The sequence below is a fragment of the Pristiophorus japonicus genome, chromosome 27, assembly GCF_044704955.1.
Source record: "Pristiophorus japonicus isolate sPriJap1 chromosome 27, sPriJap1.hap1, whole genome shotgun sequence".
NCBI lineage: Eukaryota > Metazoa > Chordata > Chondrichthyes > Pristiophoridae > Pristiophorus > Pristiophorus japonicus.
Window position 1 is genome coordinate 3,336,166 of NC_092003.1, and position 13,359 is coordinate 3,349,524.

Below are 13,359 nucleotides of genomic sequence, written 5' to 3' on the forward strand. Positions count from 1 at the left end.
TAAAGCTCCCTCTACACTGTCCCATCAAACACTCCCAGGGCAGGTACAGCACGGGGTTAGATACAGAGTGAAGCTCCCTCTACACTGTCCCTTCAAACACTGCCAGGGCAGGTACAGGGGGTTAGATACAGAGTAAAGCTCCCTCTACACTGTCCCATCAAACACTGGCAGGGCAGGTACAGGGGGTTAGATAGAGAGTAAAGCTCCCTCTACACTGTCGTATCAAACACTCCCAGGGCAGGTACAGGGGGTTAGATACAGAGTAAAGCTCCCTCTACACTGTCCCATCAAACACACCCAGGGCAGGTACAGCACGGGGTTAGATACAGAGTAAAGCTCCCTCGACACTGTCCCATCAAACACTCCCAGGGCAGGTACAGGGGGTTACATACAGAGTAAAGCTCCCTCTACACTGTCCCATCAAACACTCCCAGGGCAGGTACAGGGGGTTAGATACAGAGTAAAGCTCCCTCGACACTGTCCCATCAAACACTCCCAGGGCAGGTACAGGGGGTTAGATACAGAGTAAAGCTCCCTCTACACTGTCCCATCAAACACACCCAGGGCAGGTACAGCACGGGGTTAGATACAGAGTAAAGCTCCCTCTACACTGTCCCATCAAACACTCCCAGGGCAGGTACAGCACGGGGTTAGATACAGAGTAAAGCTCCCTCTGCACTGTCCCATCAAACACTCCCAGGGCAGGTACAGGGGGTTAGATACAGAGTAAAGCTCCCTCTACACTGTCCCATCAAACACTCCCAGGGCAGGTACAGCACGGGGTTAGATACAGAGTAAAGCTCCCTCTGCACTGTCCCATCAAACACTCCCAGGGCAGGTACAGGGGGTTAGATACAGAGTAAAGCTCCCTCTACACTGTCCCATCAAACACTCCCAGGGCAGGTACAGGGGGTTAGATACAGAGTAAAGCTCCCTCTACACTGTCCCATCAAACACTCCCAGGGCAGGTACAGGGGGTTAGATACAGAGTAAAGCTCCCTCTACACTGTCCCATCAAACACACCCAGGGCAGGTACAGCACGGGGTTAGATACAGAGTAAAGCTCCCTCTACACTGTCCCATCAAACACTCCCAGGGCAGGTACAGCACGGGGTTAGATACAGAGTAAAGCTCGCTCTACACTGTCCCATCAAACACTCCCAGGACAGTGACAAGGGGTTAGATACAGAGTAAAGCTCCCTGTGCACCGTCCTGTTACACGGGCGAGCGGGAGCAACAATTGGTCATGTGTTGAACGATGCTGTTTGGTCAATGCGGCGGACTAACCGTGTGTTTAATTTCTCCTCCTTGTTTCCCCCCCCCCCCCACCCCCCGCCCTCCCGCCCCCCCCCCCACCCCCTCTCCCGTTCTGTTCCTGCGGGGTGGAAGTATCGGAGGTGGAGCGCCGGGACCGACCTGGGGATGGCGAGAGGCCGTGGCGTGCTGCGCCTGTTGCCGGCCGCGGGCTTGCTGCTGGCCCTGCTGGGCGGCGCCCGGCCGTGCCAGGCCGGGGAGCGGGACCCGGCCGGCGGCCTGGCCGCCTCGCCGGCCAGCCCCCACAACCAGAGCTGCGGCGGGGTGTACGACTGCGAGCCCGGGGTGGTGCTGCCTGTCTGGCAGCCCCAGGACCCCTCGGTGGGCGACAAGGTGGCCCGGGCCATTGTCTACTTCGTGGCGCTGGTCTACATGTTCCTGGGCATGAGCATCATCGCTGACCGCTTCATGGCCAGCATCGAGGTCATCACGTCGCAGGAGCGCGAGATCACGCTGAAGCGGCCCAATGGCGAGACCACCACCACCACGGTGCGGGTGTGGAATGAGACGGTGTCCAACCTGACGCTCATGGCCCTGGGCTCCTCGGCCCCCGAGATCCTGCTGTCGGTCATCGAGGTGTGCGGCCACAACTTCGAGGCGGGCGTGCTGGGCCCGGCCACCATCGTGGGCAGCGCGGCCTTCAACATGTTTGTCATCGTGGGCATCTGCGTCTACGTGGTGCCCGAGGGCGAGGTGCGCCGCATCAAGCACCTGCGGGTCTTCTTCATCACCGCCAGCTGGAGCATCTTTGCCTACATCTGGCTCTACCTGATCCTGGCCGTCATCTCGCCGGGGGTGGTGGAGGTGTGGGAGGGGCTGCTGACATTCCTCTTCTTCCCCGCCTGCGTGCTGCTGGCCTGGATCGCTGACCGCCGGCTGCTGGTCTACAAGTACATGCGCAAGCACTACCGGGCCGACAAGCAGCGGGGCCTGATCGTGGAGACGGCGGGCGAGCGCACGCCCGAGAAGCTGGACATCGAGATGGACGGCCACTGCCGGGGGCCGGCCGAGGGCGAGGGGGCGGGGCCGCCGGCGGGCGAGCCGGACGAGGAGTCGCGGCGGGCGATGGCGCGCACGCTGAAGGAGCTGCGCCAGCGGCACCCGGAGAAGGACACGGAGCAGCTGATGGAGCTGGCCAACTACCACGCCCTGTCCCAGCAGCAGAAGAGCCGGGCCTTCTACCGCATCCAGGCCACCCGCCGCATGACCGGGGCGGGCAACATCCTCAAGCGCCACGCCGCCGAGCAGGCCCGCCGGGCGCTCAGCTGCCAGGACGTGCGGGAGCCGGCGGCCGGGGCCGGGGCCGGGGCCGGGGCCGGCGGGGGGCTGGTGGAGTTCGAGCAAGCGCACTACCAGTGCTTCGAGAACTGCGGCTCGCTGCAGCTCTTTGTCACCCGCCGGGGCGGCAACCTGGGCCGGGCCGTCAAGGTGGACTACCGCACCGAGGACGGCACGGCAAACGCCGGCTCGGACTACGAGTTCGCCGAGGGCACGCTGGTCTTCAAGGCGGGCGAGACCCGGCGGGAGCTGACCGTGGGCATCATCGACGACGACATCTTCGAGGAGGACGAGTACTTCCGCGTGCGGCTGAGCAACGTGCGCGGCGGAGGAGGAGGAGGAGGAGGAGGAGGAGGAGGAGGAGAGGAGGAGGAGGAGGAGGAGGAGGGAGCAGGGGAGGGCGGCCGGCCCAGGAGGACGGAGGCAGCGCAGCGGGCGGAGGAGCAGGAGGAGGAGGAGGAGGAGGAGGAGGAGGAGGAGGAGGAGGAGGAGGAGGAGGAGGGGGACCTGCCCCTCTGGGGGCCCGGCTGGGGCCCTGCGACTGTGCCACCGTCACCATCTACGACGACGACCACGCGGGAATCTTCGCCTTCGAGCAGGACGTGGTGCGGGTCAGCGAGAGCGTGGGGGTGATGCGGGCCCGGGTCCAGCGCACCTCGGGGGCCCGGGGCACGGTGCACGTGCCCTACCGCATGAGCGAGGGCACGGCCAAGGCCGGCGAGGACTACGTGCACGGCAACGGCAAACTGGTCTTCCACAACGACGAGACGCTGTGAGTGAACCCGCCCGCACCCCCCCGCGGCACAATTACTCGAGCGCGACACCCTCCCCCTCACCCTCCGTCCCTCCCCCCCCCCTCCGTCACCCCTCCTCTCCGACTCCCCCTCCCCCCTCCCCCTCTCCCTCCCCCTCTCCGTTTCCCCCTCCCCCCTCCCCATCCCCCTCCCCCTCTCCCTCCCCTCTCCGTCTCTCCCTCCCCCTCTCCGTCTCCCTCCCCCCCCCTCCGTCACCCCTCCTCTGTCTCCCCCTCCCCCTCTCCGTCTCCCCCTCCCCCTCTCGGTCTCCCCCTCCCCCTCCATCTCCCCCTCCCCTTCTCCGTCTCCCCCTCCCCCTCCCCCTCTCCCTTCCCTCTCCGTCTCCCCCTCCCCCCTCCCCCTCCCCCCTCCCCCTCTCCCTCCCCCTCTCCGTCTCTCCCTCCCCCTCTCCGTCTCCCTCCCCCCCCTCCGTCACCCCTCCTCTGTCTCCCCCTCCCCCTCTCCCGTCTCCCCCTCCCCCTCTCCGTCTCCCCCTCCCCCCTCCATCTCCCCCTCCCCTTCTCCGTCTCCCCCTCCCCCTCCCCTCTCCCTCCCCCTCCCGTCTCCCCCCCCCCCCTCCGTCACCCCTCCTCCGTCTCCCCTCCCCCTCTCCGTCTCCCCCTCCCCCTCTCCGTCTCCCCCTCCCCCTCTCCGTCTCTCCCCCCCCCTCTGCCCCCCCCCCCCCCGCGGCACAATTACTCGAGCGCGACACCCTCCCCCCCCCTCCCTGTCTCCCCCTCCCCCCTCCCCTCTCCCTCCCCCTCTCCGTCTCCCCCTCCCCTCTCCCCTCTCCGTCTCCCCCTCCCCCTCTCCGTCTCCCCCTCCCCCTCTCCGTCTCCCCTCCCCCTCTCCGTCTCCCCCTCCCCCTCTCTGTCTCCCCCTCCCCCCTCCGTCTCTCCCCCCCCTCTGCCCCCCCCCCGCGGCACAATTACTCGAGCGCGACACCCTCCCCCCCCCTCCGTCTCTCCCTCCCCCTCTCCCCCTCCCCCTCTCCGTCTCCCCCTCCCCCTCTCTGTCTCCCCCTCCCCCCTCCGTCTCTCCCCCCCCCTCCGCCCCTCCGTCCCTCCCCCCCCTCCGTCTCCCCTCCTCTCCGTCTCCCCCCCTCTCCAACTCACCCCTCTCCGTCTCTGCCCGCCCTCCGTCTCTCCCCCACCCCCTCCATCTCTCCCCCCCCCCCCCGCCCCCCGTCTCCCCCTCCCCTCTCCGTCTCTCCTCTCCCTCCGTCTCCCCTCCTCTCCGTCTCCCCCTCCCCTCTCCGTCTCTGCCTGCCCTCCGTCTCTCCCCCACCCCCATCTCTCCCCCTCTCCATCTCTCTCTCCCCCCCCCCGCCCCCCCCGTCTCCCCCTCCCCTCTCCGTCTCTCCCTCCCCCCGTCTCCCCCTCCGCCCTCCGTCTCCACCCCTCTCCGTCTTCCCCCCCCTCTCTATCTCCCCCCCACCCCGTCCCCCCCCTCCGTCCCTTCCCCCCTCCCCTCTCTGTCTCTGTCTCCCGCCTCTCTATCTCTTCCCTCCCCCTCCATCTCCCCCCCTCCTCTGTCTCTCCCCTTCCCCTGGTCTCTCCCCCCGCTCCATTTCCCCCTCCCTCCGTCTCCCCCTCCTCCCTCCGTCTCACCCCCTCTCCGACTCCCCCCTCTCTGTCTTTCCCCTCCTCTCCGTCTCCACCCCTCTCCGTCTCCCCCCCCCCCACCGTCTCCCCCCCCTCTCCATCTCCCCCACCCCCGTCCCTCCGTCCCTCCCTCCCCTCCCCTCTCTGTCTCTGTCTCCCTCCTCTCCGTCTCTTCTCTCCCCCTCCGTCTCTCCCCCTCCCTCCGTCTCTCCCCCTCCCTCCGTCTCTCCCCGCCCTCCATCTCTCCCCTCCCTCCGTCTCTCCCCCACCTCTGTCTCCCCCTCCCTCTGCGTGTCTTCCCCCACCTCCCTCTCTGTTCCCCCCCCCCCACTGTCTTCCCCTCCCGCTCCCCCCTCCCCCCCAGGCTGCGTCCAAAACTGACCCTCGCGTTTGTGTTTTGTGTACCGATGTTTGACGTGAATTATTACCGCACAGGAGGGGGTCGCACAGCCTCTCGAGCCTCCTCCGCCATTCAATAAGATTGTAATGTATTTGCTTCATGGGCTCTGTGTTTAAGAATCTATAGCAACACGTCGCTATTAAGAACGAGTTGGTTTATTAGCAAAGGTTTAACAATCGCACGACACATTACCGGTTCATCCACCAGGCTCACAACCACCTGCCCCATCGTGGATCCACCCGAACCCAACTGGCCGGGGTTTTATTGAGTCTTGTGAACATAAGAAATAGGAGCAGGAGTCGGCCATTCGGCCCCTCGAGCCTGCTCCGCCATTTAATACGATCGCGGCTGATCTGATCATGGACTCAGCTCCACTTCCCCGCCCGCTCCCCATAACCCTTCACTCCCTTATCGCTCAAATATCTGTCTATCTCCACCTTAAATATATTCACTGACCCAGCCCCCACAGCTCTCTGGGGCAGAGAATTCCACAGATTTACAACCCTCAGAGAGAAGAAATTCCTCCTCATCTCAGTTTTAAATGGGCGGCCCCTTATTCTGAGACCATGCCCCCTAGTTCTAGTCTCCCCCATCAGTGGGAACATCCTCTCTGCATCCACCTTGTCGAGCCCCCTCATAATCTGATACGTTTCGATAAGATCACCTCTCATTCTTCTGAACTCCAATGAGTAGAGGCCCAACCTCCTCAACCTTTCCTCATAAGTCAACCCCCTCATCTCCGGAATCAACCGAGTGAACCTTCTCTGAACTGCCTCCAATGCAAGTGTGTCCGTCCTTATCGGCACAGGAGGATCCCATTGGGCCCCTCGAGCCCGTGCTGTGCCGGCTCTGTGACAGAGCGATCCAATCAGTCCCACTCCCCCCTGCTCTTTCCCCACAGCCCCGGGCACATTTCTCCTGTCCCAGTATTGATCCAATTCCCGGTTCGAAAGTCCCGATTGAATCTGCTCCCACCGCCCTTTCAGGCAGCGCGTTCCCGATCGCAACAACTCGCTGCGTCAAAACATTCTAGGGGGTCACGCAGTCTCAGGATAAGGGCTCGGCCATTTAGGACGGAGATGAGGAGGGATTTCTTCACTCAGAGGGGGGTGAATCTTTGGAATTCTCTGCCCCAGAGGGCCGTGGGAGGCTCAGTCTTCGAGGCCGAGATCGGGAGATTTTTGGATATTAAGGGAATCGAGGGATCGGGCGGGAAAGTGGGGTTCAGGTCGAAGGTCAGCCGCGATCTGATTGGATGGCGGAGCAGGCTCGAGGGGCCGAATGGCCGACTCCTGCTCCTGATTCTGATGTTCTTATGGAAATAGCTTTGATGCAAAGCAAGGTGAATTGAGAGCCTTTCGAGGAGAGTATATTCAGAACATTTGTCAAGAAGATGGAAGCTCCTCCAATTCTGCCCTCTTGCCCATCCCCCGATTCCCATCGCTCCACCATCGGTGGCCGTGCCTTCAGCTGCCTGGGCCCCAAGCTCTGGAACTCCCTCCCTAAACCTCTCCGCCTCTCTCTCCTCCTTTAAAAGGCTCCTTAAAACCCACCTCTCTGACCCAGCTTTTGGTCGCTTGTCCCAATATCTCCGTATGTGGCTCGGGGTCAGGGTGTGTCTGATTTACGCCCCTGTGAAGCACCCCGGGAATGTTTCACTACGTTACAGGCGCTATATAAATGCAGGTTGTGGGATCTCCCGTTTGGAACTGAGCCAGCCTCACTGGCATGTGACTGTGGAATCGTTGCGAGGCTGGGGGGGGGGCCTGGGACAGCGGTGTGATGTCCCTGGGGGTAGGATGACAGAGAAAAGTAAAACATCTTTACCATTCTGCTGCACCTGCAAACATTCAGAACAGGAGGAGGCCATTCAGCCCCTCGAGCCTGTTACATTAGGAACAGGAGGAGGCCATTCAGCCCCTCGAGCCTGTTACATTAGGAACAGGAGGAAGCCATTCAGCCCCTCGAGCCTGTTACATTAGGAACGGGAGGAGGCCATTCAGCCCCTCGAGCCTGTTACATTAGGAACAGGAGGAGGCCATTCAGCCCCTCGAGCCTGTTACATTAGGAACAGGAGGAGGCCATTCAGCCCCCCGAGCCTGTTACATTAGGGACAGGAGGAGTCAATTCAGCCCCTCGAGCCTGTTACATTAGGAACAGGAGGAGGCCATTCAGCCCCTCGAGCCTGTTACATTAGGAACAGGAGGAGGCCATTCAGCCCCTCGAGCCTGTTACATTAGGAACAGGAGGAGGCTATTCAGCCCCCCGAGCCTGTTACATTAGGGACAGGAGGAGTCAGTTCAGCCCCTCGAGCCTGTTACATTAGGAACAGGAGGAGGCCATTCAGCCCCTCGAGCCTGTTACATTAGGAACAGGAGGAGGCCATTCAGCCCCCCGAGCCTGTTACATTAGGGACAGGAGGAGTCAGTTCAGCCCCTCGAGCCTGTTACATTAGGAACAGGAGGAGGCCATTCAGCCCCTCGAGCCTGTTACATTAGGAACAGGAGGCCATTCAGCCCCTCGAGCCTGTTACATTAGGAACAGGAGGAGGCCATTCAGCCCCCCGAGCCTGTTACATTAGGAACAGGAGGAGACCATTCAGCCCCTCGAGCCTGTTACATTAGGAACAGGAGGAGGCCATTCAGCCCCTCGAGCCTGTTACATTAGGAACAGGAGGAGGCCCATTCAGCCCCTCGAGCCTGTTACATTAGGAACAGGAGGAGGCCCATTCAGCCCCTCGAGCCTGTTACACAGGAACAGGAGGAGGTCATTCAGCCCCTCGAGCCTGTTACATTAGGAACAGGAGGAGGCCCATTCAGCCCCTCGAGCCTGTTACATTAGGAACAGGAGGAAGCCATTCAGCCCCTCGAACCTGTTACATTAGGAACAGGAGGAGGCCATTCAGCCCCTCGAGCCTGTTACATTAGGAACAGGAGGAGGCCATTCAGCCCCTCGAGCCTGTTACATTAGGAACAGGAGGAGGCCATTCAGCCCCCCGAGCCTGTTACATTAGGGACAGGAGGAGTCAATTCAGCCCCTCGAGCCTGTTACATTAGGAACAGGAGGAGGCCATTCAGCCCCTCGAGCCTGTTACATTAGGAACAGGAGGAGGCCATTCAGCCCCTCGAGCCTGTTACATTAGGAACAGGAGGAGGCAATTCAGCCCCCCGAGCCTGTTACATTAGGGACAGGAGGAGTCAGTTCAGCCCCTCGAGCCTGTTACATTAGGAACAGGAGGAGGCCATTCAGCCCCTCGAGCCTGTTACATTAGGAACAGGAGGAGGCCATTCAGCCCCCCGAGCCTGTTACATTAGGGACAGGAGGAGTCAGTTCAGCCCCTCGAGCCTGTTACATTAGGAACAGGAGGAGGCCATTCAGCCCCTCGAGCCTGTTACATTAGGAACAGGAGGAGGCCATTCAGCCCCTCGAGCCTGTTACATTAGGAACAGGAGGAGGCCATTCAGCCCCTCGAGCCTGTTACACAGGAACAGGAGGAGGCCATTCAGCCCCTCGAGCCTGTTACATTAGGAACAGGAGGAGGCCATTCAGCCCCTCGAGCCTGTTACATTAGGAACAGGAGGAGGCCATTCAGCCCCTCGAGCCTGTTACATTAGGAACAGGAGGAGGCCATTCAGCCCCTCGAGCATGTTACATTAGGAACAGGAGGAGGCCATTCAGCCCCTCGAGCCTGTTACATTAGGAACAGGAGGAGGCCATTCAGCCCCTCGAGCCTGTTACATTAGGAACAGGAGGAGGCCATTCAGCCCCTCGAGCCTGTTACACAGGAACAGGAGGAGGCCATTCAGCCCCTCGAGTCTGTTACATTAGGAACAGGAGGAGGCCATTCAGCCCCTCGAGCCTGTTACATAGGAACAGGAGGAGGCCATTCAGCCCCTCGAGCCTGTTACATTAGGGACAGGAGGAGCCCATTCAGCCCCTCGCGCCTGTTACGTTAGGAATAGAAGGAGGCCTGTTACGTTGAGTGGGGGTGGGGGGTCATGGGTCGGGGGTTGGATTTGGGGTCATAGGTCGGGGGTTGGATGGGGTGATTCTGTTGAACATTGGTTTCCGCGATACCTCACAGTTTGCGGAAGAGATTGGATAATAATTCTGTGTCTTTGCCTCAATTAGCATTTTTGCTGTACGCGCTATTAAAATGGTCCAACTTCTCCTGACAGTTAATGAGTAAGTAATTTACCCGTGGACCCCGGGGAAACTGACTGCCCACAGCTAGAGAGGCAGCGGTGTGGGACATTGTGATTGAGTCTGGTGTTAAATTGTGAAACCTCTTAACTACAGCTGTGCTGGTGGGTCCCATGGTGAGCGATACTGGCCAGCGAGATCTCAGCTTCCACCGCTGGTTTGGCTCAATTCATCTCCCCACGTGCACCAATGGATACTGCAAAACACCCTGCATTTATATAGCGCCTGTAACATAGTGAAATGTCCCCAGGTGCTTCAAAGGGGCGTAAATCAGACACACTCTGACCCCGAGCCACATACGGAGATATTGGGGACAGGCGACCAAAAGCTGGGTCAGAGAGGTCGGTTTTAAGGAGCGTCTTAAAGGAGGAGAGAGAGAGGCGGAGAGGTTTAGGGAGGGAGTTCCAGAGCTTGGGGCCCAGGCAGCTGAAGGCACGGCCACCGATGGTGGAGCGATGGGAATCGGGGGATGGGCAAGAGGGCAGAATTGGAGGAGCGCTGAGATCTGGGAGGGTTGTCGAAGGTGACAGAGATAGGGAGGGGTGTAGGGACTGTAGGGGGGGTTACAGAGATAGGAAGGGGTGTAGGGGCTGGAGGAGGTTACAGAGATAGGGAGGGGTGTAGGGGCTGGAGGGGGTTACAGAGATAGGGAGGGGTGTAGGGGCTGGAGGGGGTTACAGAGATAGGGAGGGGTGTAGGGGCTGGAGGGGGTTACAGAGCTAGGGAGGGGTGTAGGGGCTGGAGGAGGTTACAGAGATAGGGAGGTGTGTAGGGGCTGGAGGAGGTTACAGAGATAGGGAGGGGTGTAGGGGCTGGAGGAGGTTACAGAGATAGGGAGGGGTGTAGGGGCTGGAGGGGGTTACAGAGCTAGAAAGGGGTGTAGGGGCTGGAGGGGGTTACAGAGCTAGAAAGGGGTGTAGGGACTGGAGGTGGTTACAGAGATAGGGAGAGGTGTAGGGGCTGGAGGAGGTTACAGAGATAGGGAGGGGTGTAGGGGCTGGAGGAGGTTACAGAGATAGGGAGGGGTGTAGGGGCTGGAGGCGGTTACAGAGATAGGGAGGGGTGTAGGGGCTGGAGGAGGTTACAGAGATAGGGAGGTGAGGACCGGGGGGGTGGGGGGCTGAGGAGGGATTTGAACACGAGGATGGAGAATTATGAAATCGAGGTGTTGCCGGAGCGGGAGCCAATGTAGGTCAGTGAGCACAGGGGGTGATGATAAAATCGGAAACCTACTTCTTTGCCCTAGTTTTTGTGATCACCTGTGCTAACATCTCGTGCTTTGGCTCCGTGTCAGACAATTCATTCAGTGCGCAGACACAGCCCACTGGGCCCACCGCTCCGTGCCGGGGTTTATGCCCCATCGCTCCGTGCCGGGGTTTATGCCGCACCGCTCCGTGCCGGGGTTTATGTCCCACCGCTCCGTGCCGGGGTTTATGTCCCACTGCTCCGTGCCGGGGTTTATGTCCCACCGCTCCGTGACGGGGTTTATGTCCCACCGCTCCGTGCCGGGGTTTATGCCCCACCGCTCCGTGCCGGGGTTTATGCCCCACCGCTCCGTGCCGGGGTTTATGTCCCACTGCTCCGTGCCGGGGTTTATGTCCCACCGCTCCGTGCCGGGGTTTATGCCCCACCGCTCCGTGCCGGGGTTTATGCCCCACACCAGCCCCTCCCACCCCTCTCCATCTTCCCCCATCACCCCATCCTTCTATCCCTCTCTCCCCCGTGTGTTTATCCAGCCTCCCCTTAAATACATCGATACTATTCACCTCAACCCCTCCCTGTGGCAGCGAGTTCCACATTCTCACCGCTCTCGGGGTAAAGAAGTTTCTCCTGAATTCCCCGTTGGGGTTTATCAGTGACTGTCTGATATTGATCTGGCGAAGGTTCACCAGACTGATTCCTGGGATGACAGGACTGACATATGAGGAGAGATTGGATCGACTCGGCTTATATTCACCGGAATTTCGAAGAATGAGAGGGGATCTCATAGAAACATATAAAATTCTGACGGGATTGGACAGGTTAGATGCAGGAAGAATGCTCCCGATGTTGGGGAAGTTCAGAACCAGGGGTCACAGTCTAAGGATAAGGGGTAAGCCATTTAGGACCAAGATGAGGAGAAACTTCTTCACTCAGAGAGTGGTGAACCTGTGGAATTCTCTACCACAGAAAGTTGTTGAGGCCAATTCACTAAATATATTCAAGAGGGAGTTAGATGTGGCCCTTACGGCTAAAGGGATCAGGGGGTATGGAGAGAAAGCAGGAATGGGGTACTGAGATGAATGATCAGCCATGATCATATTGAATGGTGGTGCAGGCTCGAGGGGCCGAATGGTCTGCTCCTGCACCTATTTTCTATGTTTCTATGATAGTCTTACATCTTATTTGGAGGGAGACAGATTTTTGAGCGATAAGTGAGTGAAGGGTTCTGGGGAGCGGGCGGGGAAGTGGAGCTGAGTCCATGATCGTATCAGCCGCGATCGTATTGAATGGCGGAGCAGGCTCGAGGGGTCGAATGGCCGACTCCTGCTCCTGTTTCTGATGTCATTATTGATGGGCCCCCTAGTTCTGGTCTTCCCGTCCACAAGTGGAGTCACCTTCTCTGTGTCTACCCCTTCATAATCCCAGCGACCTCTATTCCCCACATTACAACAGTGACCACACTCCAAAAGCACTTCATTGGCTGTGAGTCGCTTTGGGACGTCCGGCGGTCGTGAAAGGCGCCACAGAGATGCAGGTCTTGCTTTCTTTCCGTCAGGTCAGCCCCTCGGCCTTCTCTTCGTTAGAGTGAAGAGCTCCAGCTTGCTCTGTGTTGGTTGTCTGACTTACACGCCTGTGATGTGCCTTTGGGGACATATTGCTGCGGTAAAAGGTGCTACGATAATGCAGTTAGTTGTTGTGCTGCATTCCCCACGACCCATACAGTGCCTACGGCCGCAATGTGACTTACCCCTCCCCTGAGAGATCGGGGAATGTACGGTGTTCAGAGGGACCTGGGGGTCCTTGTACACCAATCACTGAAAGTTAACCTGCAGGTACAGCAAGTGATTCAGAAAGCAAATGGTACGTTGGCCTTTATTACAGGAGGGTTTGAGTATAAGAGTAAAGACGTCTTACTGCAATTATACAGGGCCCTGGTGAGACCACACCTGGAGTATTGTGCACAGTTTTGGTCTCCTTACCTAAGGAAGGATATACTGGCCATAGAGGGAGTGCAGCGAAGGTTCACCAGACTGATTCCTGGGATGGGGGGATTGTCCTGTGAGGAGAGATTGAGCAGACTGGGCCGATATTCTCTGGAGTTTAGAAGAATGAGAGGGGATCCCATTGAAACACACACAATACTTACAGGGCTTGACAGGGTAGATGCAGGGAGGGTGTTTCCCCCCGGGGCTGGGGAGTCTAGAACCAGGGCTCACACAGTCTCAGGATAAGGGCTCGGTCATTTAGGACTGAGATGAGGAGGAATTTCTTCACTCAGAGGGAGGTGAATCTTTGGAATTCTCTGCCCCAGAGGGCCGTGGGAGGCTCAGTCTTCGAGGCCGAGGTCGAGATTTTTGGATATTAAGGGAATCGAGGGATCGGGCGGGAAAGTGGAGTTGAGGTCGAAGGTCAGCCGCTATCTGATTGGATGGCGGAGCAGGCTCGAGGGGCCGAATGGCCGACTCCTGCTCCTGGTTCTGATCCGATGCACCACTGACAGTTCGAGCTATTAGGCACTGCGTTGGATGATAACCATAGCAACACCATCACGATTCTGACTGCT

The 13,359-nt window shown here is 59.6% G+C and overlaps 1 protein-coding gene across 8 annotated transcripts in view; it reads left to right on the plus strand.

Moving 5' to 3' along the window:
- The first annotated feature begins 1,671 nt into the window (after positions 1 to 1,671).
- The window catches only part of LOC139239524 (sodium/calcium exchanger 1-like), a 66,802-nt gene continuing 55,114 nt past the window's right edge, over positions 1,672 to 13,359 (plus strand). For 2 of the 8 annotated variants that reach the window (XM_070868336.1, XM_070868333.1), the window contains exons 1-3: positions 1,672 to 2,914; positions 2,954 to 2,992; positions 3,082 to 3,364. In XM_070868336.1, coding sequence (XP_070724437.1) covers positions 1,687 to 2,914; positions 2,954 to 2,992; positions 3,082 to 3,364 — 1,550 coding nt within the window. In that variant the 5' untranslated portion in view covers positions 1,672 to 1,686. Of the gene's footprint in view, positions 2,993 to 3,024; positions 3,365 to 13,359 lie in introns of all 8 variants that reach the window. The other 6 variants (XM_070868331.1, XM_070868330.1, XM_070868332.1 and 3 more) reach the window with 6 other exon arrangements.